The 22,528-nt window shown below is 37.7% G+C and overlaps 4 protein-coding genes and 1 non-coding gene across 6 annotated transcripts; 1 reads left to right on the top strand and 4 right to left on the bottom strand.

Moving 5' to 3' along the window:
• Positions 1 to 2,215: 2,215 nt before the first annotated feature.
• On the bottom strand, positions 2,216 to 7,155 carry LOC112057055 (uncharacterized). Of its 2 annotated transcripts, XM_052886937.1 has the most exons (3): positions 5,816 to 7,155; positions 4,896 to 5,148; positions 2,216 to 3,891 (listed from the first exon to the last, which is right to left on the bottom strand). In XM_052886937.1, exons 2-3 carry the CDS (start codon positions 5,101 to 5,103, stop codon positions 3,215 to 3,217), a joined length of 885 nt encoding a protein of 294 aa, XP_052742897.1. In that variant the 5' UTR covers positions 5,104 to 5,148; positions 5,816 to 7,155; the 3' UTR covers positions 2,216 to 3,214. The 2 variants fall into 2 exon arrangements, with proteins under 2 accessions (XP_052742897.1, XP_023953315.2); XM_024097547.2 differs by having other exon boundaries at positions 4,896 to 7,155.
• Trnap-agg (transfer RNA proline (anticodon AGG)) lies at positions 2,868 to 2,939 on the top strand. The gene has a single exon. It is a non-coding gene; the product is annotated as a tRNA-Pro (tRNA).
• On the bottom strand, positions 7,152 to 9,010 carry LOC112056401 (uncharacterized). Its single transcript, XM_052886938.1, has 2 exons — positions 8,758 to 9,010; positions 7,152 to 8,017 (listed from the first exon to the last, which is right to left on the bottom strand). The coding sequence occupies exon 2, from the start codon at positions 8,007 to 8,009 to the stop codon at positions 7,185 to 7,187; it is 825 nt and encodes a 274-aa protein (XP_052742898.1). The 5' UTR covers positions 8,010 to 8,017; positions 8,758 to 9,010; the 3' UTR covers positions 7,152 to 7,184.
• A 4,463-nt stretch (positions 9,011 to 13,473) lies between these two features.
• LOC112056400 (uncharacterized) lies at positions 13,474 to 14,541 on the bottom strand. Its single transcript, XM_052886976.1, has one exon. The coding sequence runs from the start codon at positions 14,539 to 14,541 to the stop codon at positions 13,519 to 13,521; it is 1,023 nt and encodes a 340-aa protein (XP_052742936.1). The 3' UTR covers positions 13,474 to 13,518.
• A 3,834-nt stretch (positions 14,542 to 18,375) lies between these two features.
• On the bottom strand, positions 18,376 to 19,498 carry LOC112056399 (uncharacterized). Its single transcript, XM_024096825.2, has one exon. The coding sequence runs from the start codon at positions 19,442 to 19,444 to the stop codon at positions 18,422 to 18,424; it is 1,023 nt and encodes a 340-aa protein (XP_023952593.2). The 5' UTR covers positions 19,445 to 19,498; the 3' UTR covers positions 18,376 to 18,421.
• Positions 19,499 to 22,528: the final 3,030 nt, after the last annotated feature.

The following is a 22,528-nucleotide window of genomic DNA, read 5'->3' as shown; positions in this document are numbered from 1 at the left end:
CTTCGACTTTGTCCGCGTGGTAATCAATGTAAACTTCCAAACCCTATTTCACCTCTTTAGGGGTTGAATTATAAAAATTTTTGAATTAAATTATATTTCGTATTTTTTTTATAATTTTCGAACAAATTATTAAAACGATAACTCTAAAAATGGAGGACTTTCCATACAAACTTTTAACCCTTATTTCACCCTCTTCTGATTTTATTTTTCCTATAAAAAGTATCCTATAACCTTCTCTATATTATGGTCTCAAACCAAGCAAAAGTTTCATGTGAATTCATTAAGTAGTTTCAGCGTGATGCCCGATAAACAAAAAAAACACGGACAGACAGACAGACAAAGAATTGTCTGTGATTTGTTTTTTTTTTTTAACTTAATTGTAGCTTACCTTATTTTTAAGTTTTACTTACCGAGCCGCGAGTATCCAGCGGCTCCCTGCAACTCGCTTGATGTCCTCAGTCCTCCTAGTGGGAGGTTGACCAACACTGCGCTTTTCGATGCGTTTCGTGCTAGATACAGCCTGATGACACACGGTGGACTTACAGCGGAGTCTTAGTAACAGGGTTCCGTTTTATCCTTTGTGTGTGGAACCCTAATCAAATCAAATCAAATCAAAAATCATTTATTTCACGTAGGCTCAGTTTACAAGCACTTTTGACACGTCAGTTGATTATTTGTAAAGATTCTACCACCGGTTCGGAAGGCAGGTTCTGCTGAGAAGATACCGGCAAGAAACTCAACAGTTGCTCTTTTGAAATGAAAAAGCCATACAGTATTATAATTTACAATTGATAGCAATTACAATTTCTTATAGTTTTACTTACTGTGTGAAGGTGGAGGCTGATCCAACGGCCTCCAAGCATCTTTATCATTAAGGAACTCATCAATGTTGTAGTAACCTCGACTAAGTAAATGTTTTTAACACATTGCTTAAAGCTATGCATTGGCAGGTTCATCACAGTCTTGGGGAACTTATTATAAGTACACCCAAACCTACAAAAGATTTTTTTACTCTTTGGAGACGATATGCAGAAATAACTAACTTATGCCCGTGTCTAGTAAGACGTGGGTTTAAATCTCCTTTTCGTTTGTACAAATTAATATTTTGTCTTACATATACTATACTGTTATATGTATATACAGGCTACTACTAAAAAAGAACCTCTAGCAAAAGCAAAAGTGAATTTAGCAATGACGTAAATCGTGTAAGTATGATACAAGAGTTGCCATTGTTGTTCAGTGAAAATACCCGCAAAAACAGTTATCTCGTGATCAATGAACTATAATTGCTGGGAACCGCGTAAGTATGTCTCGGAAAAATTCTAAAACATCTAATAAGCGTAGAGATCTGTACTGATATTACCTATACAAAAAAGTTTACAATCGCATTTTTAAAACATTCACCTGTCAGTATTTTCGTTAAAAGACGTCTAATTACAGAGTAAAATATAGAATTATCAGCATCATCATCATTATCAACCCATATTCGGCTCACTGCTGAGCTCGAGTCTCTTCTCATTCTGAGAATAGGCCAAAAGTCCACCACGCTAACCCAATGCGGATTGGCAGACTTCACACACGCAGAGAAGTAAGAAAATTCTCTGTTATGCAGATTTCCTCACGATGTTTTTCCTTCACCGTTTGAGACACGTGATATTTAATTTTTAAAATGCACACAACTGAAAAGTTGGAGAGCAAGCCGCGGACCGGATTCGAGCCCACACCCTCCGGTATCGGAGGCAGAAGTCATATCCACAGAGGCTATCACGGCTCTGCCTTTTGAGAAAAATAAAAGAAAATAAATAATAATAAAGTAGCTTCGTAATGCTATTTTCAACCCCGGACGCTAAAAGAGGGATGTTTGTCGGTCTGTGGCATCGTAGCACTCAAACGGATGGACCGATTTCGATGCGGTTTTATGCATTTATTTATTTATTTATTTATATAAAGCACGCCAACAATACACATATTAAACGTTAAAACATAAAATAACACATATTAAAGAGTTCTGATATGCATATAAACAATAGGCGCACATAACATTTATATAATTATATGTCAACACTTAACTAATTATAGGTATGTCAAATTTATAGGAAGGATTAAATGTCAATATTAATTATTACCTAATTTAAAATTAATAAAATAGTATACAATTTTAAAACAATAGCTTAAAGAAGAAAACTTAACTTAATTAAATACAATTTTTAAATTAATTTACTGGGTAGGTAGATTATACAAAACAAAAAGAATAAATATTAAGAAAAAAACATTAACATTAAACTAAATCTTACTAATAATAGAGACAATTTAATTATTATGGAGTTTAAAATGGTAAAGCCAGTATTGATCCGACTCACATATAAGCAACATTTAAACTTTTCTATTATGATGGTCATAACTTCTGGGATAAAAGTCGTTATTCTAGTTAATTTTATGACCTTCGGAGGTTTTTCGTAATTTTTAGCTGTGTATATTAGTATATCTACTTGTAATATTAATCAAGTAGGTACATAAATAGGCTAAACTTATTATAAAAATAAAATATGAGGAAATATCAATACAACTACAACTACAAAATTAAAATAAATTAAAATTAAAACTAATACCTAAAAATATTTATCAAAATTTGCCGCCCTTGGTAGGGTGCCCATCACGCAGGCAGCATTCCCGCGTTGAATTGCGATTGAAATTCAACGCGGGAAAATTGTAAATTGTAGTATTTAATATTAAAAGTGAAATATATAGTTGTATGCGTGAGTGTTTACTAATATTGCAATATTATGCGTTTTTAACCTAAAAAAATTTTTAATTTATTATTCTAGTATGCGTAGAAAGTTTACATTAATTTCGTCAATTCACACATCGGCTCGTTGGTCTAGGGGTATGATTTTCGCTTAGGGTGCGAGAGGTCCCGGGTTCAAATCCCGGACGAGCCCAAATCTTTTTATAATTTTTACCTTAATTTACAATGTTTTATGTATACGTAATTTCTTTTTATTTATTGATCAATGAATAACTGAGCAATTTATTCGATTTTTTATATGTCTCCAGAGATGGCGCTAGTCACAATATTCAACGCTTAATTTTTTTTAATTATTGTAAATGTAAACCGAAACCAAAAAAAAAATACATAACCCATAAAAATAATTTATTTAATCCAACACATTTTATTCACCAAACTATACAAATTAAAATTAAATTTCGTCATTACTTAAATACTAGTCATAAAATAGTCATCGGGTGGGCAGGGATCATTCGAATCTATAGGCTTAAATCTGTAAATCTTCCCTTTAGTGCCTATTATTACGTTGTTTTTATCAAAAGCCATGCCAGTTATTTTAAAAGCCAATTGTCCTATTTTAACAGGCAAGATACTCTTTGTAGATAACCTAAAAAGAGATCCCTTTACTGCCACTACAGCTTCATCGCGATGGTTTAATCTTAGTATAAATTTCAGCTCTCTTGTGAATCCTTTATATTGAACAGGTTCGTAGAAGTCTGTAGAGAAGAAATACAATCTCCCATCGACGTACTCATAAAACGCGTTGCCTTTTCTGTCCAAAATAAAGCTGTATGCTTTAGGAATTTTCTCATATCGCTTCACAGCTGCAGAATTGTTCACAAACTTGAATATTTCATGATTACCGCCTGTTATTATGTACATTTGGTTGTCTGTTTTGTCTATAAATATACTGCGGATATCATCGTCTCCTATTGGCCGCTCTGCGCTTATTCCTGTTGTTGAATAGTCGTAGGTCATAAGCCCCTGATTGGTGCCGACGTAGATTGTATTGCTTGCTGCATCTATAGCGACGCATTGGCCGATTATCTCGTCGGATATTGGTAGCTCTTTGATGCCTAGTGCTCCGTGTTTCAGAAGGTAAATACCTAAAAAAACAAGTGCATAAAGATTAGTCAATAAGATTAGTAAATAATTTAATTTGCTCTTATACGTGAAAAACTAACGAATCCATGCAACATCATCATCATCATCATCATCTTCATCATCATCATCATCATCATCATCATCATCATCAATAACAGTCCATATTCGGTTCACTGTTAAGCACAACCGTCTTAAACTAAGCCAAGGGCCCTTGGGCACACAAGAAATTGGGGCCCTTTTGGAAAGTTTAAAAAACGAATTATACAAACATTGTTTTTACTAAGTATTGTCATTATTGATTTTAGAATGCTGCTGCTTTTGTGATTACGATTACGTTAACGGTTTAATTTGAGATTTCTGTTGAGTAAAATCTTCTATCAGGTAGGTATATACTTGATACTACTACTACTAATATTATAAACGCGAAAGTTTGTGTGTAAGTGTGTAAGTATGTTTGTTCCTCTTTTACGCTGCAGCTATTGAAGTGATTTGGCTGAAATTTGGAATGGAAATAGATTTTACTCTGGATTAACACATATGCTACTTTTCATCCCGGAAAAATCCACGGTTCCCGCGGGATTTGTAAAAACTGAATTCCACGAGGACGAAGTCGCGGGCGTCCGCTAGTACTTAATAAAGTCAAAAATTTTGAAGGATTTATATTGTCAGTCCTGTCGGGTTTTATATAGTCGGGGCCCCCTGAGAGTGGAGGCCCCGGGCACGGGCCCCGCGTACCCTTATGGTAAAGACGCCACCAGACACCAGGGGCGCAGCCGCATCAGCCGTATCAATGAAACGGGGGCCCCTTACGTATAAAAGCAGAAATTAGCAAAATGTAATCCATAATCTCACTTAATCTGGTGCATCCCGAAAAAAAAGAGAATTTCATTTAAGGGATGACAAAAGTAAAAAAAATATATATTTTCCCTGGTTAAACATCATACATAGGTTAGGACAATTCCATATTTACCTATTTTATGCAAGCATATTGCATAAAATCACAAACCTTTGGTGTAATTCCTCTTATGCAGCATGAAAAATATGTTATCCGTTTTTGAGTCAATCACGATGCCTGTGGGGTAGCCATCTATCGTCGCTATCAGTTGCCTCTTATAATATTCTCCCCCTATCTTGGTCTTCTCGCATCGTTCCGTCGCGACATTACCACTAACTGCCAGTAAAATTATAGCAACAGCGTTTCGTAACGTAGTCATGGTGCAATCATGTCAGGCGGTAGTTTCTTCTTATATAAATAACTTCTAGAATAGAATAGAAATAAAATGCCGACCGAATTATTTATTATTATTTAGCTAGACACCATTTAATTTGCAAAATAATAATCCCTCTATTTCGTTCGCTTCTATCATTCATCAATATCAGTTGATGATGACAAATAATCCCATAACACACATATCCACTTTCACACACTCCAACAATCTCTTCTTTGGCCTTCCTCTTCTCATTATAATTATCATTATCAGCCCATGGACGTCCACTTCTGGACATACGCATCTTGCATGGACCTCCAAGCACAACACTGTCTCTATACTAATATTATAAAGAGGAAAACTTTGTTTGTAAGTTTGTACGTTTGTTTGAGCCGCCAGCATCCAGCGGTTTCCTGCAACCCGCTTGATATCCTCGGTTCATCTAGTGGGGGGTTGACTAACACTGCGATTTCCGGTGCGGAGTCGCCATTCCAGAACTTTGGGACCCCAGCGTCCATCGGCTCTTCAAACTATGTGGCCTGCCCATTGCCAATTCAGCTTCGCGACTTGTGACTCTGTCTCCTCATGTGTCTTTTTGCACTTCCAACATTCCTCTGGTTCATGATTCATCCTTCCACATCACAATATGTGGATCTGCCATTATTTTCATACATCCCATTGCCATTATCATACGTAATTATCACTATTAATCACTTACCTTAACCTTCAGAATTATCCAATCCGGTTATCTTAACATGAAAATCAAAAAAAAAAGAGACTAATGCAATGTGTATGCGACAGCAATGGTGAAGGAGCCTTGCGCTGAGTGATCGATGACAGTTCTTTATAAAACAACCTATTGAATTGCAAGTCGGTCCGTTTGTAAACAACGCTGACTGTCATACATAAAACGTGATTCGAATTTATAAGACTGCCTTTCTTGAATGTAATATGCTCTCGACCGAATTTATTTTTTTCGACCGCGGCCAATCTCATGTTGAGATTAATCATGCACCTACGCATAAGTGCGTACGCAAGTTATAGTGCATAAGTGTGTACGCAAGTTATAGTGCACAAGTGTGTGTGTGTGTACGCAAGCACATCGGATCGGACTATGACAGTGAGGGAATTCCCTCACTCTCATAGTCCGATGGATTTTTTTTTAATTAAACATATTTTTTGGAGCAACCTGTATAAAGTAATAGATATAATAGATGAGTGACGTAATATCTCTACGGTAACAAAAACATCTGAAGTCGCACAGGGTGGGAATGAAGTACAAAAGGTTTAGTTTAACAATTGTACAAAGCCCTAAGACTACCTACAAGTACTTCCTTCAAACATACTCCTATCTTGTATTTAGAGTTCCGTAAAGTTCCTTACAGTTTTAGCATATCCGTCTGTTCGTCAGCGATTAAGTTTTGAGATTCTATATTTATATGAGTATCAAACACTGCTACAAAGTGGTAAAGACTAAAAAAAATATATTTTTACACCTATAGAATGTTTAATAGGCAAACTTTCTAGTATAGCGTTAGAAATAAATAAAAAAAAAACATTGAAATGCATTCATTATAACTAATTTCCGAGGTATAAACCTGATTCTACTCCACTATTAGTGAATTCAACTCATGTATTTGTATTTGTTGTTACTTGTAAAGGATCTAAAGTTTAATAAATATTACCTAAAAAGTGTGTTTCGAGGTTTGACATTAAACTAAATATTAACTAAACATTTCTCGTACAAGGAAATATATAAAAAAAAGAATTGTCTTTGTCGTCGTCGTTATCAACCCATATTCGGCTCACTGCTGAGCTCGAGTCTCCTCTCAGAATGAGAGAGGTTAAGCCAATAGTCCACCACGCTGGCCCAGTGCGGATTGGCAGACTTCACACACGCAGAGAATTAAGAAAATTCTCTGGTATGCAGGTTTCCTCACGATGTTTTCCTTCACCGTTTGAGACACGTGATAATGATAATGCACGCAACTGAAAAGCTGAAAAATTGTCTTTGTACTTAGAAGATGTAGCAAAATGAAAATAAAAGTAGAGGCAATAATTTATTCGTTTACTAAAAAAATATAAATCTAATTTTCACAATTGTTACTAAATTCATAAATTACGCCACTAGTGGCCAAAAATATACTATTACCATGAAACGCTAGACCGGAAGGCACGAAATCTAGATCCATTAGTTTCTTAGGTATCATTGAGCTTGGTTTCAGCCAATACAACCCATCATTGGCAGCTAAAACGACTCTTCCATTAGAATCGATTGCCATAGCTCGTGCCGAGTTCTTCGGTATACCAACAAATTCTATCGGCTCTTGGAAACCTTTCAGTAACATTTTCACGTATTTCGATTCGCACTCGTAATAAACATTGTCCTTTTCATCTACAGCTAAAATAAAAGCGCATGGCACGTTTTCAACTCTATTTTTCTCGTTTGTTACTAAATCTATTTCATAAACCTCACTATCTGGGTACAGCACAGCATACAGCTTATCGTTCGATGGAGGTTTGAAGAGCTGTGTTATGTCGTCTCCTTTGAATCCTATGAAATTGGCTTTGTTAGTTTTATTTAGAATACTAAGTCCGTCATCAGTTGCAATGTACACTTTATTGTTTTCAGCATCTATTGCAGCTGCTTGCCCATTTACATTATCAATTTTGATTGGTTCACTTTCCCTCAGTACATACTGATCCATTTTTGTTTGCACGTCATCGCTTTGTAGTGACTCTATATCTATTAATGTAAATAGTAGGTCTTTGTTCACCGGATTGATTACTAGATTCGTGGGAAGACCTTTGATGGTCAGTACGGATCGTTTAGCGTATTTATCTCCATCAAATATTGAGCAGTTTTCAGTGTATACTGATGTTATAGCTAGAAAAATGATTGCGATGCGCATTTTGGACCCTGAAAGTAACATAAAACATATTATAATATGATAATGTAGCAATTTAGATTCGTCGCTGTTCCACCCGTTCCCGAGGGAATATAATAGGAATTGCCTATGGTACTCACTGATAAAATAGCTAAAATCTCATATATCAAAAGTCCGTCCAGCCGTTTGGACTGTAGGGCCAATTTTTAAATTGACTTTGCTTTATGTGTACTCCTTATTTTCTTTTTTTTACCTAACAAAAGTCCGAAATCTAAGTAAATAAGCTTGCAACAAATATTACCACCACCTCACACACACAAAATGGATCAATCGTTGGACGTTCACTGCAAGACCATTGGACCATTCCATTTGTAGGGACTTCCAGACATGACAATCCTGAACCGCCTGCACATCCAACGAATCCTTGCGAATCGCTTGATGTCGTCAGTCCACCTGGTGGAGGGTCGACTAACGTCCATCGGCTCTTCGAACTATGTACCCCACCCATTGCCACTTCAGCTTCGCGACTCGTTGAGCTATATCGGTGACTTTGGTTCTTCTGCGGACCTCCTAATTTCTGATTCGATCACGCAGAGGTACACCGAGCATAGCTCGTTCCATCGCCCGCTGTGTGACTCTGAGCCTTCTTATGAGGCCCATAGTAAGCGACCAAATCTCGGAACCATAGATCATAAGTGGCAGCACGCACTGTTCAAAGACTTGTGTCTTCAAAATGAAGTTTAGAGTTTTTGAGTAAAAAAAAAAAACTTACGTTAATTAGAAGACCGGCGAGCCTCGACCGATGTGGCCAACTCACTGACTCGTTTTGTTATTTATTGGAACTATAAATTAAAATATAAATAAAAGAGGCAACAAGTTCGATGAACGTTTATCAAAAATGGAGCGAAAACACTTGATTGGAGGTAAACAAACTTTATCCAAATTAGGTTGTTGGGGTCAAATTGCAGAGAGAACTAGGGCCTGTTTGTTCCAATCGGTGTATTTGTTTCAAATGAATTAGGAAATGTTTTAATCGGATATATAACTTCGTTGAGGAAGGAAGGAAATGCCGGTTGTGTGTTCACATTGTACAAATTTTCAATTGGTAAAAGTCGAATCTAATGTTGCAGTTAAGCTACGTTGAAAGATCTATTACACACGTAGAACTTCAGGTACATAAAATAAAAACATGTACACTCAGAGTCACAATTACCCGCGCACTTTAATATACTCGCGTCTTATTAAAATGGGCGGATAATTGTGCATCTGAGTATATTTTTTATTCCGGAAAACGATAGAGTTCCTGTGGCATAGGCATGTTGGATTTTTTTAATTTTGGGTGGTTTTTTTTATTTATTTTGTATTAATTACAATTCTCAATTGGAAAAAGTCGGATCTAATGTCGGAGTTAAGCCTATAAGGAGAGATCTATTATACGCATAGAACTTCACTCAGATATAAAAACACGTATTTTATTTTTATTCCGGTAATGTGGCATTTTGGAAATCGGTTGATTTTTTAATATTTTTTTTTACAAAGTTTAACGGGACCGTTAGTCTAAATAGGTAGATATTATAAAGAGGTATGATGACGGATGTTTCCCCATTAGAAAGCTACATTATCACCGAGTTCGTTATCAACCCATATTCGGCTCACTGCTCAGTTCGAGTCTCTCAGAATGAGAGGGGTTAGGCCAGTAGTCCACCACGCTGGCTCAATTCGGATTGGCAGACTTCACACACGCATAGAATTAAGAAAATTCTCTGGTATGCAGATTTCCTCACGATGTTGTCCTTCACTGTTTGAGACACGTGATATTTAATTTCTTAAAATGCGCACAACTGAAAAGTTATTCTAACCCACGCCTTCCGGAATAGGAGGCAGAGGTCATATCCACTGGGCTATCACCAACTAACATAGGCTATTTTATATTTGTATAGGTACCCACCTATACAAGCGGGTAAAAACGTGGTCCGTCTGCTAGTAAATAAAATATATCTGATATAATAAGTACAAGCACAACAGGCGGCCTTATCGCTAAAAGCGATCTCTATCAGGCATCCTATTGTTACGCACGGTTACAGTAGAAATTCGTCGGTACGTCATTTCGTCGACGAATCGGTATACAATGGTCCAAGTTTCTAATATCAACTTCACGCACTATTGCCAGTCGGTTTGCGTGTTTGTTACTAGTTGTGTAATTGTATAGCAGTTATACAATATCGCAGACGACGCTGCAGTATAAGGTGTTAAGAGATAGAGAGGTTGGATTTTGGCAGACTAAAGGCCCTCTTGCTGAATATATCGGTCCGAACATGTCAATCTAGGTATGTGAAGTCTGCCAATCCGCATTGCACCAGCGTGGCGGACTATCGGCCGAGCCATTCTGAGAGTAGACTCGAGCTCAACAGTAAGCTGAATAAGGGTTGCTAATGATGATGATGATGATGATGATGATGTTGATGATGATGATGATGATGGTATCGATCATCGGCAGTTGCGTGCATAAGTATTTTAATTACGTGAAGATTATAAAATATAGGATCCTTTATATTGAATTTTCGGGATAGTATATGCTAATAAATTTTATCGGTCGCTAGGTATGTAGCTTACCTTATAGATAGATGTCCACTGCTGGATATAGGCCTCTTGCATAAACCTCCAAGCACAACGGTCTCGAGCCGCCAGCATCCAGCGGCTCCCTGCAATCCGCTTGACATCCTCAGTTCACCTAGTGGGGAGTCGACCAACACTTTAACTTCGCGGAGCTATGTCGTTGCTGTGGTTCTTCTGTGGATATCCTCGTTTCTATCACGCAGGGAAATTCCAAGCATAGCTCGCTCCATCGTCCGCTGTGTGACTCTGAGCCTTCTTGCGAGGCCCATAGTTAGCGACCAAGTCTCATCACTGGCAACACACACTATTCAAAGAATTTCGTCAAAATGCCTACAGAATAAATGATAACAAACTTGTTCACCACACGGATTGCTATAATAATAGCGCCCGAGGAAGTCTCTTCGCTATATAGTATTTCTCCCTTCCCGCTTATCGAACGAGCCATATATTAGGTAGTCCAGAAATAAAATTGGATCTGTTTAGGTGATTGGTCGTCTCTATTCTATGAATTGCGCTAAATGTAAATTGTCCCACCGCTCTATAGGACCTGCGTTTGTCCATATCTATGCCAGTGTAATGTTTACCTACCGCATAAAGGCAACTGGAAATCCCTCCCAGGTTGTTCAGAACCGAGATTAGTACGTGTCATAGTCCTGGGAAGTCCCTCAGGCATATTGTGTCCGGGTGTTCCCACCTTGGTAACGGCGAATAATTGCAAAGACATAATCAAGTAGCCAAGATAATCCACCAACAGCTTGCTCTTCAGTATGGCGTTATCGATTTTGAGATGCCTTACTATTGGTACGACCCAGCGTTAGTTCTTGAAAATAGCAGTGCATTGCTCTACTGGGACCGAACGATTATCACTGACAGGTATATTGTAGCCAATAGACCTGATTTAGTGCTAGTCGATCGGTCAGTGCGTCGTGCAATAATTGGGGCATGGGAGTGTCATAAACGAACTTGCCAAGCTATAATAAACTTCGTGCATTGGAGAGATGGAATAGTTGCAGGGAGACGATATGACAATTTCGCAAACAAAGAAAGAAGCATATAGCGTGTTGTTTATTATAACAATAGTATACCTCGTAACACCGTGTTTTGACACTGAGTTTACGTACTGATATGAAATTATCGGCGAACTTTGACTTGACCGCGCGACTACTGATAGCAATTTCAAATTATCTAACATACATTTTTCCAAATACACGTATTTACGAGTACCTGTATATTTTCTAGAACTGCTAAGATATAAACATGATCTACATTTAAGGCAATTAGCCACCTTTGTTGGCCTCAGTTTCGACGCGTCAGTGACATCTAATAGCATAAAATCTTTGGATCTCTATGTTTTTATTTTACTGTACAACGATTCGTGGTTCAAAGCTTTGTTTCCGATGCCAGAGTCTGACAGCAAACCTAACATATTGTATTCGTCGATTTTCTTATCGTGTGCATAGTATTGAAGCAGTGTGTTTCAGGGCTGAAAGCTGGCGGTATTGTATCCGGTTGGAACGCAACGCGTTGTAGCAGGCCACGTAGTTCGAAAAGCCGAAGGACGTTGGGGTCGCAAGGTGCTGGAATGGCGACCCCGCACCGGAAAGCGCAGTGTTGGTCGACTCCGCATTAGGTGGAACGAGGACATCAAGCGGGTTGCGCCGCTGGATACTCGCGGCTCGAGACCGTTTTGTTTGGAAGTCCATGCAAGAGGCCTATGTCCAGCAGTGGACGTTCAACGGCTGTTAATGATGACGATTTGAAGTTTTGTGAACTATACCTACCTACATAGAAAGTTTGACTAGCGAGAACGTAGCGTAAGCGATATTTCAGCATTAAAACGTTCGTTAAAACTGTCGATAGATATAAAAAATACGAGATCGTTGAAAGATCCCGTGTGCCTAGTGGGAGTTTTCAATATTTTCATACGGTTACTATCACGTTGACGTTTACGCAAATTTATATGGAATTGAGACAGTTGTGCAGTAGTGCCACTAGATGGCGCTGTTTCAATTCCTTAGAAATTCGCGTTTACGTTACGTGACAGTAACAGCATCAAACTGCCACTAGGCCCTCTGTTTACTCTGAGTAATAAGTTGTCGCCAGTAAAGCGTTCGATAAACGCTGTTGACAACGGGCGTTTGTCAATGGTACCTACAATATTCTGATTCGCTATCTCCCAATATCACGGCCAAGCAAAAGTTCATCGGGTTATAATAAAACTAAAGTTCGTTCGACACAGGAGTCACTACATAAAGTGGCAGTTATTACACGTTTTTTATATCACCTAACATGGGGTAGGGTAGGTGTAGGTGTAAGGTAGGGTAGGTGAAAGGTGTCTAGGCTACAATGGCGAAGGCGAATTTAGATGAAGGTAAGCCGTCCTAAAGAAAATTAATTCATATAGCGTGATACAAACTTTGGTTACTCATATCATTCATCATCTAGATACAACAATGAATATTCATGGATTTTTAAAGGTAACCCGGCGGGAATCGGTTTGCATGAAGTCTTCGCCGCTGGTAAATATATGGGTAGGAAAGAAGTAAATTCACATATAAGTTAAAGCGAAGCTTGACCGGGCCCGCTAGTAATTATGATAAATTAAGAAATATTTTTTATTAATCCTGGCTTTTGGCTGGTGGGAGGTTTCGGCCATGGGTAGTTGCCACTCTACCGGCAAAGACGAATTAACGAATATTAACGAAATTAACGAAACGTTAAAATTCATATGTTTTTAAATCTGTTCGAAGTTGAACTCTAGCATAGTGTTCCTACCCTCAGCTATCATAAATAATAATCGGTAAACACTTAAAAATATTGTTTCCCATTAATTAATTGTACATATCTTATGCTATATTAATAAAATTCATAATATTCATAAATGTAATTTATTTTAATATTAGAAAATCAATAGACTTTATGATTTTATTTTACGTTTCAATGATTCGTGTTTCGAAGCTATGGTATTGATATCAGTCGACTTTTGATTGAGGAACTCGCCGAGCTCTTCAATAACGGTACCTAAAAGTAAAGCTAAAATATTGTACTCATAGATTTTCTTATCGTAAGCATAGTATTGAATCAGTCCGGCTTCCGGGGCGTACGCTGTTGGCAACGTATCAGATTGGAACTCTATGGGGGTTAGTTCACTCGTCCCGTTAGAGTAAATAACATACAATTGATTACCAGTTACAAAAGGTACACCATCTTCGAAAAAGAATGGTGGTTTAACTAACGTGACCTTTCCAGAAACTTCTGGGAGACCTTCTATTTTCTTCACACCATCGCCAGTGCGCACGTAGGGTACGTTGTCATCGGAATAGAAGTAAAGATTGCTTTCGTAATCCAAAACAATTTTCTTAGCTTTTACAACGTCTTCTAAGAGCTCCTTTTTCTCACCGTTGTCACTAACTTTGTACACTTCACGACCTTCAGTCAAGATGTAAATAACATCACCTTCCTTCTCTTTAGCAATTCCTACAATGCTGTCTGTTATTGTTCCGTATTTTTCAGCAGAATTAGTGGCTGGGTTGTACACATAGAGACCGTCTTTAGCTGCAAAGAAAACTTTTCTGCTACTATCTCCGGATGCAGCGGCGTCCCTTCCGTTGCCAAGGAGTTTCTTAGCCTTTCCCTCCTTGAGCACATACAATCCCTTATCTATATAGCTTCCATCTGGTTGTACGTCAGCCTCGACGAAGAATATAATAATGTCAGTGTCTACTTCATTCGATTCAGAAGATCTTGAGTCGTCTTCGTCAAAGTTGAGCGAGTTAAGAGGTACAAGTAATTTCACAATGTCATGGTCAGACTTGTATTTTATGAAATCTTGGACGTAAAACTCCTTGGTTATGACAAGCTTATCATCGTCACTAAGGGAGGGCGCGGCAGTCAGCAGTCCAACCAGCGCGAAAGTTGTAAAGCACGTCAGAAGCCTCATGGTTGAGTCTGAAATAGATTGAATAGAAATATTTTTATAATTTGCAAACACATTGTAAAATTGTAACCGTCTTATTCTGGCCACTTTATTCATCTTGTACTTTTACATATACAATCATACAATCAACTAACGTATACGCCGGTTTTGTGAACAATAACCCTATTTCGAAGGTTTGACTAGCAAGAACGTTGTGCAAACGTTATCGATGTTGTCCTTTTTGTTGAATTTCACCAGTATGAGGCAGTACGTAGTACAAAGAGGGAACGAACATAATTATGAGTTGGGGCGAGGAGAATACTGAGACATGCGATCTTGAGTGTGCGGGCTGCGCTGATCTACGAACAGAGGCTCAGGGACCAAGGGGAAAGGTAGAAGCGCAAAACCACATATAAAAGACGAGGAGGAATAGAGGAAGTACTCACAGATGCTCAGAGCTATTATGATTAAAAGAGAGGAAAGATAACAGGTCGAAAGGAAAGAAAGTGATAATTGAAAAATAAAAAGTCATTACGAATAAATTCATAACAGTTCATTCCGTGCTGATAGGCAGATAATAAGAAAAAAATATGAGTTTGGGTTGACAGAATCTTTGTACAGATCAATATCTCCACTTATCTCGAAAAATATTAGCCCGATTTTGTTGCAGTTTTCATTGATAGGTTTGGATTCGTTTGGCGGTCACCTTTAATACGTCGTTACAGAACAAAGTTCGGTGAAACTGCTGATACGTAAAACCGCTGATAGATCGTGTTTACGAGGAGACATTGGTTTATATATAATTTTTATTTATTTTCTCAACATAAAACTAGCCTTACAAGAAAGTCTTAAAGGAGATTAGTTCTTGTGTTCACGATTCGCCAGTGCAACAATACGCAAGGTACCTATAATTCTGATTCGCTATCTCCCAATGTCACGGCCGTGCTAAAGTTCATCGGGTGATCATAATAATTGTAACTAAAGATAATAAATCTCGGTGTGCCAATCCAGAAAAACGTATATTTCGACGCTCACCGACCTACGAATAGAACTATGAGATAAGTAATATAGTCTTATACTATAAGTACTTGTATACTTAATCATCAAGTAGAGAAAAGTAACTCACCTGTCGGATCAGATCTCGTAATCGGAATGAGTATGGAAGATGGTCGTTGCAGAAGAAATACTAGTTGGGGATGTGTTTATCTTGTCCCCTGCATTATCTGTACGTAGAGGCGCGGTAGGGTAATTGTATATTTTTAAATTCTAAATACTTTTAAGTACTTTAAGTGTAAGTGAATTAATTACACACAATGGGGATGATGACTAGGTTTGAATATATTGATTTTTATAAGGGTAAATAAGGTCAATGTTAACTGATTTATACATAAAAAGCAAAGATTGTCTAGATATTTGCAAAATAAATAAGATTATAAAATTTCAAAATGTATTAAATTTGTTTTATCGTTATTAGATGAAAATTCATACAGTTTTAGCTTCCTTACATTAAATGTGACATTATTCAATAAATGAACTATAAACATAAACGCACAAAAAACAAAGATATTAGTAATTTTGTTTGGACGCCCATACATACACACCTAACGATCAGCGAGCCAACGACGTAACTAATTCGTGCCATTTTGTATGGAGCGTTTTTCAGGGATCCGCGGCAGCGCCGCTAATCTGACCCTTTAAATCCCTGTAGCTCTGAAAGTTATGATCGCAGATATCCTGTTACTTTTACAAAATTGCTTTGCTATTAATTTATATTTAAAAAACTGTCATCATCCTGACCCTTTAAATCCCTGTAGCTCTGAAAGTAATGATCGCATATGCCCTGTTCCTTTTACAAAATTGCTTGCAAAATTATATACAATTAAAATTTAAAAAAAAAACTATCATCATCCCTATTCAACTAGGCAACCTATTAGCGATGTGTCACTGTGAATGTTATCTATCATTTATTTCATAACTAGCGAACACGGTCAAGCTTCGCTTTGACTTATGTGCACTTCTTCCTTATCCCTACTCCTATCATACCCCTATTCTTCCCTATTACATGTAAATTTCACCCCCTCTTATAAAGAGTTGGGGGCGGAGTAAAAAAAACCGATGCACGGTTTTTTTTAGTCCCAAACTAGGGAATGGGGACTACGCGGGTAAAACCACACGGCGTCTGCTAGCTTAAATAATGAGATGGTGAATTTTCTCGAAAAGTCTATCTAACTGTATGAACCCGAAGCTATCTAAATTAATTAAGAGTTACGTTGGTGACCTGCCGGCTTCTTTATCACATTATATAATGATTTAGTACTTTTCCAACCCAAAAAAAAAATGTTTATTTGATTAGCACCGCTCGTGTATCTTCAGTCCAGTAGTTATCGTAAGAGACTTCGGTCACCATGAGGTCATTATGAGGTCCTGAGTTTCAAGAGCCGTGATAGCCCAGTGGATATGACCTCTGCCTCCGATTCCGGAGAGTGTGGGTTCAAATCCGGTCCGGGGCATGCACCTTCAACTTTTCAGTTGTGTGAATTTTAAGAATTTAAATATCACGTGTCTCAAACGGTGAAGGAAAACATCGTGAGGAAACCTGCATACCAGAGAATTTTCTTAATTCTCTGCGTATGTGAAGTCTGCCAATCCATTGGGCCAGCGTGGTGGACTATTGGCCTAACCCCTCTCATTCTGAGGGGAGACTCGAGCTCAGCAGTTAGCCGAATATGGGTTGACATGGGGCTATAAATTTATCAACCTATCCGTAAATCCATTTTAGAACAGCGTGGTGGGTATAAATTCCAAATCTTCTCGCCTTTAAGAGCGCGCAGCACGTCGGTACGATATGGATAAAATTCTAAGCGCAAGCCAGACGCCGAATTATGACTTTCACGTGAGTGAAAAGCACGGAGCGATTGACGCGGGATGCAAATTTTATGACGTGAGCGCCAAAACCATTTTTACCTAATTGCAAGTAAATTATACAACATAGCGATAAACAAAATGGCCAAGTTCAAGATATATACCTAATTTTGTATACAAAACAAAAATTTAAGAAAATAAGTTTGCTTTTCCTAAGATTGAAAGCAAAATGTGAGCAAAACATGTATTTTTCAAAAAATAAACTATTCGAGAAAAGTTTTACAAATTGAGTATTTTTGTATAGTCATATCGAAGCTAACACTTTGAAATATCATTTACCTAAATATGAGGCTCCTAACTTTTCCAGAATCTGAGATCCAGAACCATTTGTAACCACCAAATTACATATTGCACATTCTTAAGAAGGCAGGTCTGCCCCTGTTAGGTCATTCAAATAAGCATAGAGATGAATCCGAATGTCTAGTAAAGATTTACAATAACATTACCTAGGACCTGACCTATTTAGTTCTCAGTGATTTTAAAAGAATTTCAGGGTTCCGTTTGTGCATTATTAAGGTCATCATCATTATTAACCCATATTCGGCTCACTGCTAAGCTCCAGTCTCCTCTCAGAATGAGAGGGCCCAATAGTCCACCATGCTGGTCTAATGCGGATTGGCAGACTTCACACACACTGAGAATTAAGAAAGTTCTCAGGTACGCAGGTTTCCTCACGATGTTTTACCTTCACCGTTTGAGACACGTGATATTTAATATTTTGAAATGCACATAACTTGATAGTTGAAGGTGCTTGTCCCGGACCGGATTCGAACCTACACCATACGGAACCGGAGGCAGAGGTCATAATTTTACAAATCAGCCCACATAGAACAGTGACAACAATATTGGCTGCATTTTCGCGTTGGAAATATTACCTTTAAGGTCCTAACTAGCGATTTGAAGTTTTGTAAATAAAATCCATAACATTTATAAACGTAATTTGTTTATGTATCAAAAAAAAATATTTCGCTGTGTAGGTACCCTATGTTTTTATTTTACGTTTCAATGATTCGTGGTTCGAAGCGATGGTTCTGATTTCATTTGCTTTCTGGTTGAGGTAATCGCTGATGTCTTCCAAAACGGTGCTTATCAGCAGAGCTAAGATATTGTACTCGTAGATTTTCTTATCGTGTGCATAGTATTGAATAAGCGCGGTTTCCGGGGCGAATGCTGTTGGCAACCCATCGTGTTGGAACTCCATATGAGTTCGTTGGCTCGTCCCGTTTGCGTAAAGAAGATACACTTTGTTACTAGCTATGTAAGGTACACCGTTTTCCAGAAATATTGGTGGCTTAACTAGCGTAACTTTTCCCGAAACTTCTGGGAGACCTTCCACTCTTTTAACACCTTCGGTCGTGCGTACGTACGGTTTACCATCATCGCCATAGAAATAAAGATTGTTTTCGTAATCCAGGACAATTTGCTTAGCTTTTACAACGTCGTCTAAGAGCTCCTTTTTCTCACCATTGTCACTAACTTTGTACACTTCACGACCTTCAGTCAAGATGTAAATAACATCGCCTTCCTTCTCTTTAGCAATTCCAATAATGCTGTCTATTATTGTTCCATATTTTTCAGCAGAATTGGTGGCTGGGTTGTATACATAGAGACCGTCCTTAGCCCCGAAGAAAACTTTTCTGCTGCTATCCCCGGATGCAGCGGCATCTCTGCCATTGTCAAGGAGTTTCTTAGCTTTACCTTCCTTAAGTACATACAATCCTTGGTCTATATAGCTTCCATCTGGTTGCACGTCAGCCTCGACGAAGAATATAATAATCTCCGTATCTGATTCTTTTGATTCAGAGGAACTTGAGTCGTCTTCGTTAAAGTTGAGCGAGTTAAGTGGTACGAGAATTTGGACAATGTCGTGGTCAGCTTGATACTTCACGAAATCCTTAATGAAGAATTCCGTGGTTATCAAAAGATCGTCATCGTTGTTAGAGGTGGGCGCGGCAGCCAGTAGACCAACCAGCGCGAAAGTTGTAAAGCACGTCAGAAGCATCATGGTTGAATCTGGAATAGATAGAGTAGAAACATCTTTTAAAAATTGCAAACACAAAAGTAACCGAAATACGCCGCGGTGGGAACGCCGAGATAACATGTCCCATATTATCCCTCTAAATAAAATCAAACAAATCAAATACCTGATGAGTGCGGTATAATCTAGTCTAGCTTTTCAGCACATTTAGCAATTTTATCGAATACCTTATTAATATTTTTCCGTGGCCTTTAAAAAGAAGGCCCTTATTTTCGAGGATTTTCTTTCTAAAACTGATTGGCATACATATACGTAAATGTTAACGGATATAATGAGAACAAAAAAGTAAAGAGAATAGAATGAGAAAATAAATAGAAAAAATTTGTTAGAGGATGACATGAATAAATAATAAATACATTGCTGTATCCGTGCCAACCTTGGAGTTCAGAGGACTATACATGCTCAGCTAATATGCAATACTAAGAAATGATTTCCTTTCCTAGACGAAATTAATAAAAAAAATTAGCTCTCCTGTATTCTGTCACATCTTGTTTTTAATTTCCGGCAAAGCTTGAAGACCGAGAGGCTTATCAATGATACCTATAATTTTGATTCGCTATCACACAATGTCACGGCTAAACCAAAGTTCACCGGGTGATACAAACATAGATAAACAAGTGAGAGTAATACTGGAAGAGATCACTAATAGGTATTGAAGATTTTGTTCTGACTGACTAAATATATGTTTTTTAAATTTATACTTATGTAAATCATGATCAACCGAGAGTTTATTATAACATTTCTCGCATGACGATGCTAAGAATAATCTTCTTAGTTTATTCTTACCTGCCTATTACACTTACTGATAACTTAAAAGAGAAAGCGCATTTGTTTTAAAGATTCAAGTTGTTACAATCAGTTTCGGAAGGTTCGTGTAGAAAGTTTAATTTGAAGAAAGAATAATCCTTGAACGCAATTGGATCGGCTTTGGAAGTAGTGTTAATTATTCTATGTAGTGAAATAGTCTGGTTAAAGCTGAAAAGGAAAAGTATCAAAATACTTGGACCTTGTTCACGAGATTACCGCATTGTGGAATGTTGAGTCAACTATTATTGTTCCGATAGTTGATTCAGTCAATGGTCTTATAGCGAAAAGCTTCGACCAACACCATAAGAAGCTTTCGCTTAATTGTTGGATCAGAAGGCAGTGATTCTTGAGAAGGCGCGTATTGTGAGGAGGTTCCTCACTCTGGAGCCCTGAACACCGGTTGCTTGGGCACTCAAATGTCCCGTAGCGGGAGGGTTAAATTTTTTTATATAAGTTTTTAATAGTGTTATGTATATTTTGTATGTTAAAAATTTTCAAAAAAGGAGAAATTAATAAATGAGATAATAATAGATTGCCGGGAGCCGCTGGATGCTGGCGGCTCGAGACCAAGCAAATGGAAGTCCATGAAAGAGGCCTATGTGTGGAGGATGGACCTCCACACATAGGACTCTTTCATGCTGAGCTGATAATAATGATGATGATGATGAACGTCTTATCTACTGTAGGTATAGAAACAAATCTAAAACGATATCGACTAACTACTAAAAACTTTAACCAACTAATCTTAAAACTTTATTATTATAGCACAAAAAAACAGGAGTTTAAGCTAGAAACGGCGGTGTAAATGAATCTAGTTAGTTAGTTAAAAGTGTTATGTGGAGTATCGTATGGAAGAGCTTCGTTGGCAGAGTTCTAAAGGCGTATACAGAGTTTGAATTAATTTTGATAATTTAAATATATAATAAAGTAAATAAAAAATAAAGTTTTCTATAGCCCCTATTTGTTTCTCCTAGTAATGGATGCTCTGACATCAGACATACAGGAAGAAGCACCTTGTTGTATGCTGTTCGCCGATGATATTGTACTTGTCGGAGAAAACGCATCTGAGGTACAGAGCAGACTGGGAAAATGGCAGGAGAAATTGGAAAGTGTTGGTCTACGAATCAGTCAAACGAAAACTGAATATTTATTCTTGGACTTTGGCGGTACATCTCAATCTTCCAAAATTGCCTTAAATGGTGTAACCCTACCAGCTTGCTCCGATTTTCGGTACCTCGGGTCGCTTTTTCAAAACGATGGCAATGTGGACCGAGACGTAAAAAGTAGAATGAATGCGGGATGGATGAAATGGCGACAGGTCTCAGGTGTACTATGTGACCCGCGAATGCCTCTTAGACTTAAGGACTTAAGTAAAATATACAAAACGGTTGTAAGACCTGTCGTGCTGTATGGATCAGAATGTTGGGCGGTGAAAGGAATGGATAGTAAACGATGTGAACGAAATGCGTATGTTGAGATGGATGTGTGGTGTGACAAGAATAGATAAAATAAGGAATGAGTATATAAGAGGAAGTCTGAAGGTGGCGCCAGTGACAGAAAAATTGAGGAGTAGAAGGTTAGCTTGGTATGGACATGTAATGCGTAGAGAGGAAAGTCATATTACTAGAAAAATGTTGAATGTGCAAGTGGAAGGTCATAAGAGGAGAGGAAGGCCAAAGAAGAGATGGTTGGATTGTGTGAAAGAGGATATCTGTGTAAAAGGAGTGGATGATGAGTTGACGAGTAATAGAAACGAATGGAAAAGATTGACATATTTTTCCGACCCCACTTAAGTGGGATAAGGGTAAGGAGATGATGATGATAGTTTTCTATTTATGACGAAGAATGATTTCTGAACTCTCGGTAAGCGGCTACGACCTTCATTATCTTTTCCAATAATTGTGAGATGGTGTTGTTATAAATGATGGTTTCCACTTCATTTCAGTTTTGTTATTATTTATACTTGTACAATTATTATCAAGTAGCACAAAGTAGCTCACCTATCGGATCGTGATCTCGTAACAGGAATGAAGATGAAAGATGTTTGTCGCAGAATATATATCAGCTGGGTATACGCTTGTTTTCTGTGGTATAAGTTTATCGTGTTCTTAGTAGCATTATCATTATATCGCTAATATACAACTCGCGATATGGTGACCAAACTTTTAGGTTAAATAAACAGTACAACATAAAAACTAATAACGCTAATCTCATACCCATTTGTATTTTTGTGTAGTTTATAAA

The sequence above is a fragment of the Bicyclus anynana genome, chromosome 18, assembly GCF_947172395.1.
Source record: "Bicyclus anynana chromosome 18, ilBicAnyn1.1, whole genome shotgun sequence".
Taxonomy (NCBI): Eukaryota; Metazoa; Arthropoda; class Insecta; order Lepidoptera; family Nymphalidae; genus Bicyclus; species Bicyclus anynana.
The sequence above is the reverse complement of the archived record's forward strand: the minus strand, read 5'-3'. Positions and strand labels throughout refer to the sequence as shown.

Excerpts from the sequence above, each read along its gene's own strand:
- LOC112056401 (XM_052886938.1), bottom strand. The coding sequence starts at position 8,009 with ATGCGCATCGCAATCATTTTTCTAGCTATAACATCAGTATACACTGAA.
- LOC112056399 (XM_024096825.2), bottom strand. The coding sequence starts at position 19,444 with ATGATGCTTCTGACGTGCTTTACAACTTTCGCGCTGGTTGGTCTACTG.
- LOC112057055 (XM_024097547.2), bottom strand. The coding sequence starts at position 5,103 with ATGACTACGTTACGAAACGCTGTTGCTATAATTTTACTGGCAGTTAGT. Across the intron at positions 3,892-4,895 it reads TAAGAGGAATTACACCAAAG|GTATTTACCTTCTGAAACAC; the intron begins GTTTGTGATTTT and ends TTGTTTTTTTAG.
- LOC112056400 (XM_052886976.1), bottom strand. The coding sequence starts at position 14,541 with ATGAGGCTTCTGACGTGCTTTACAACTTTCGCGCTGGTTGGACTGCTG.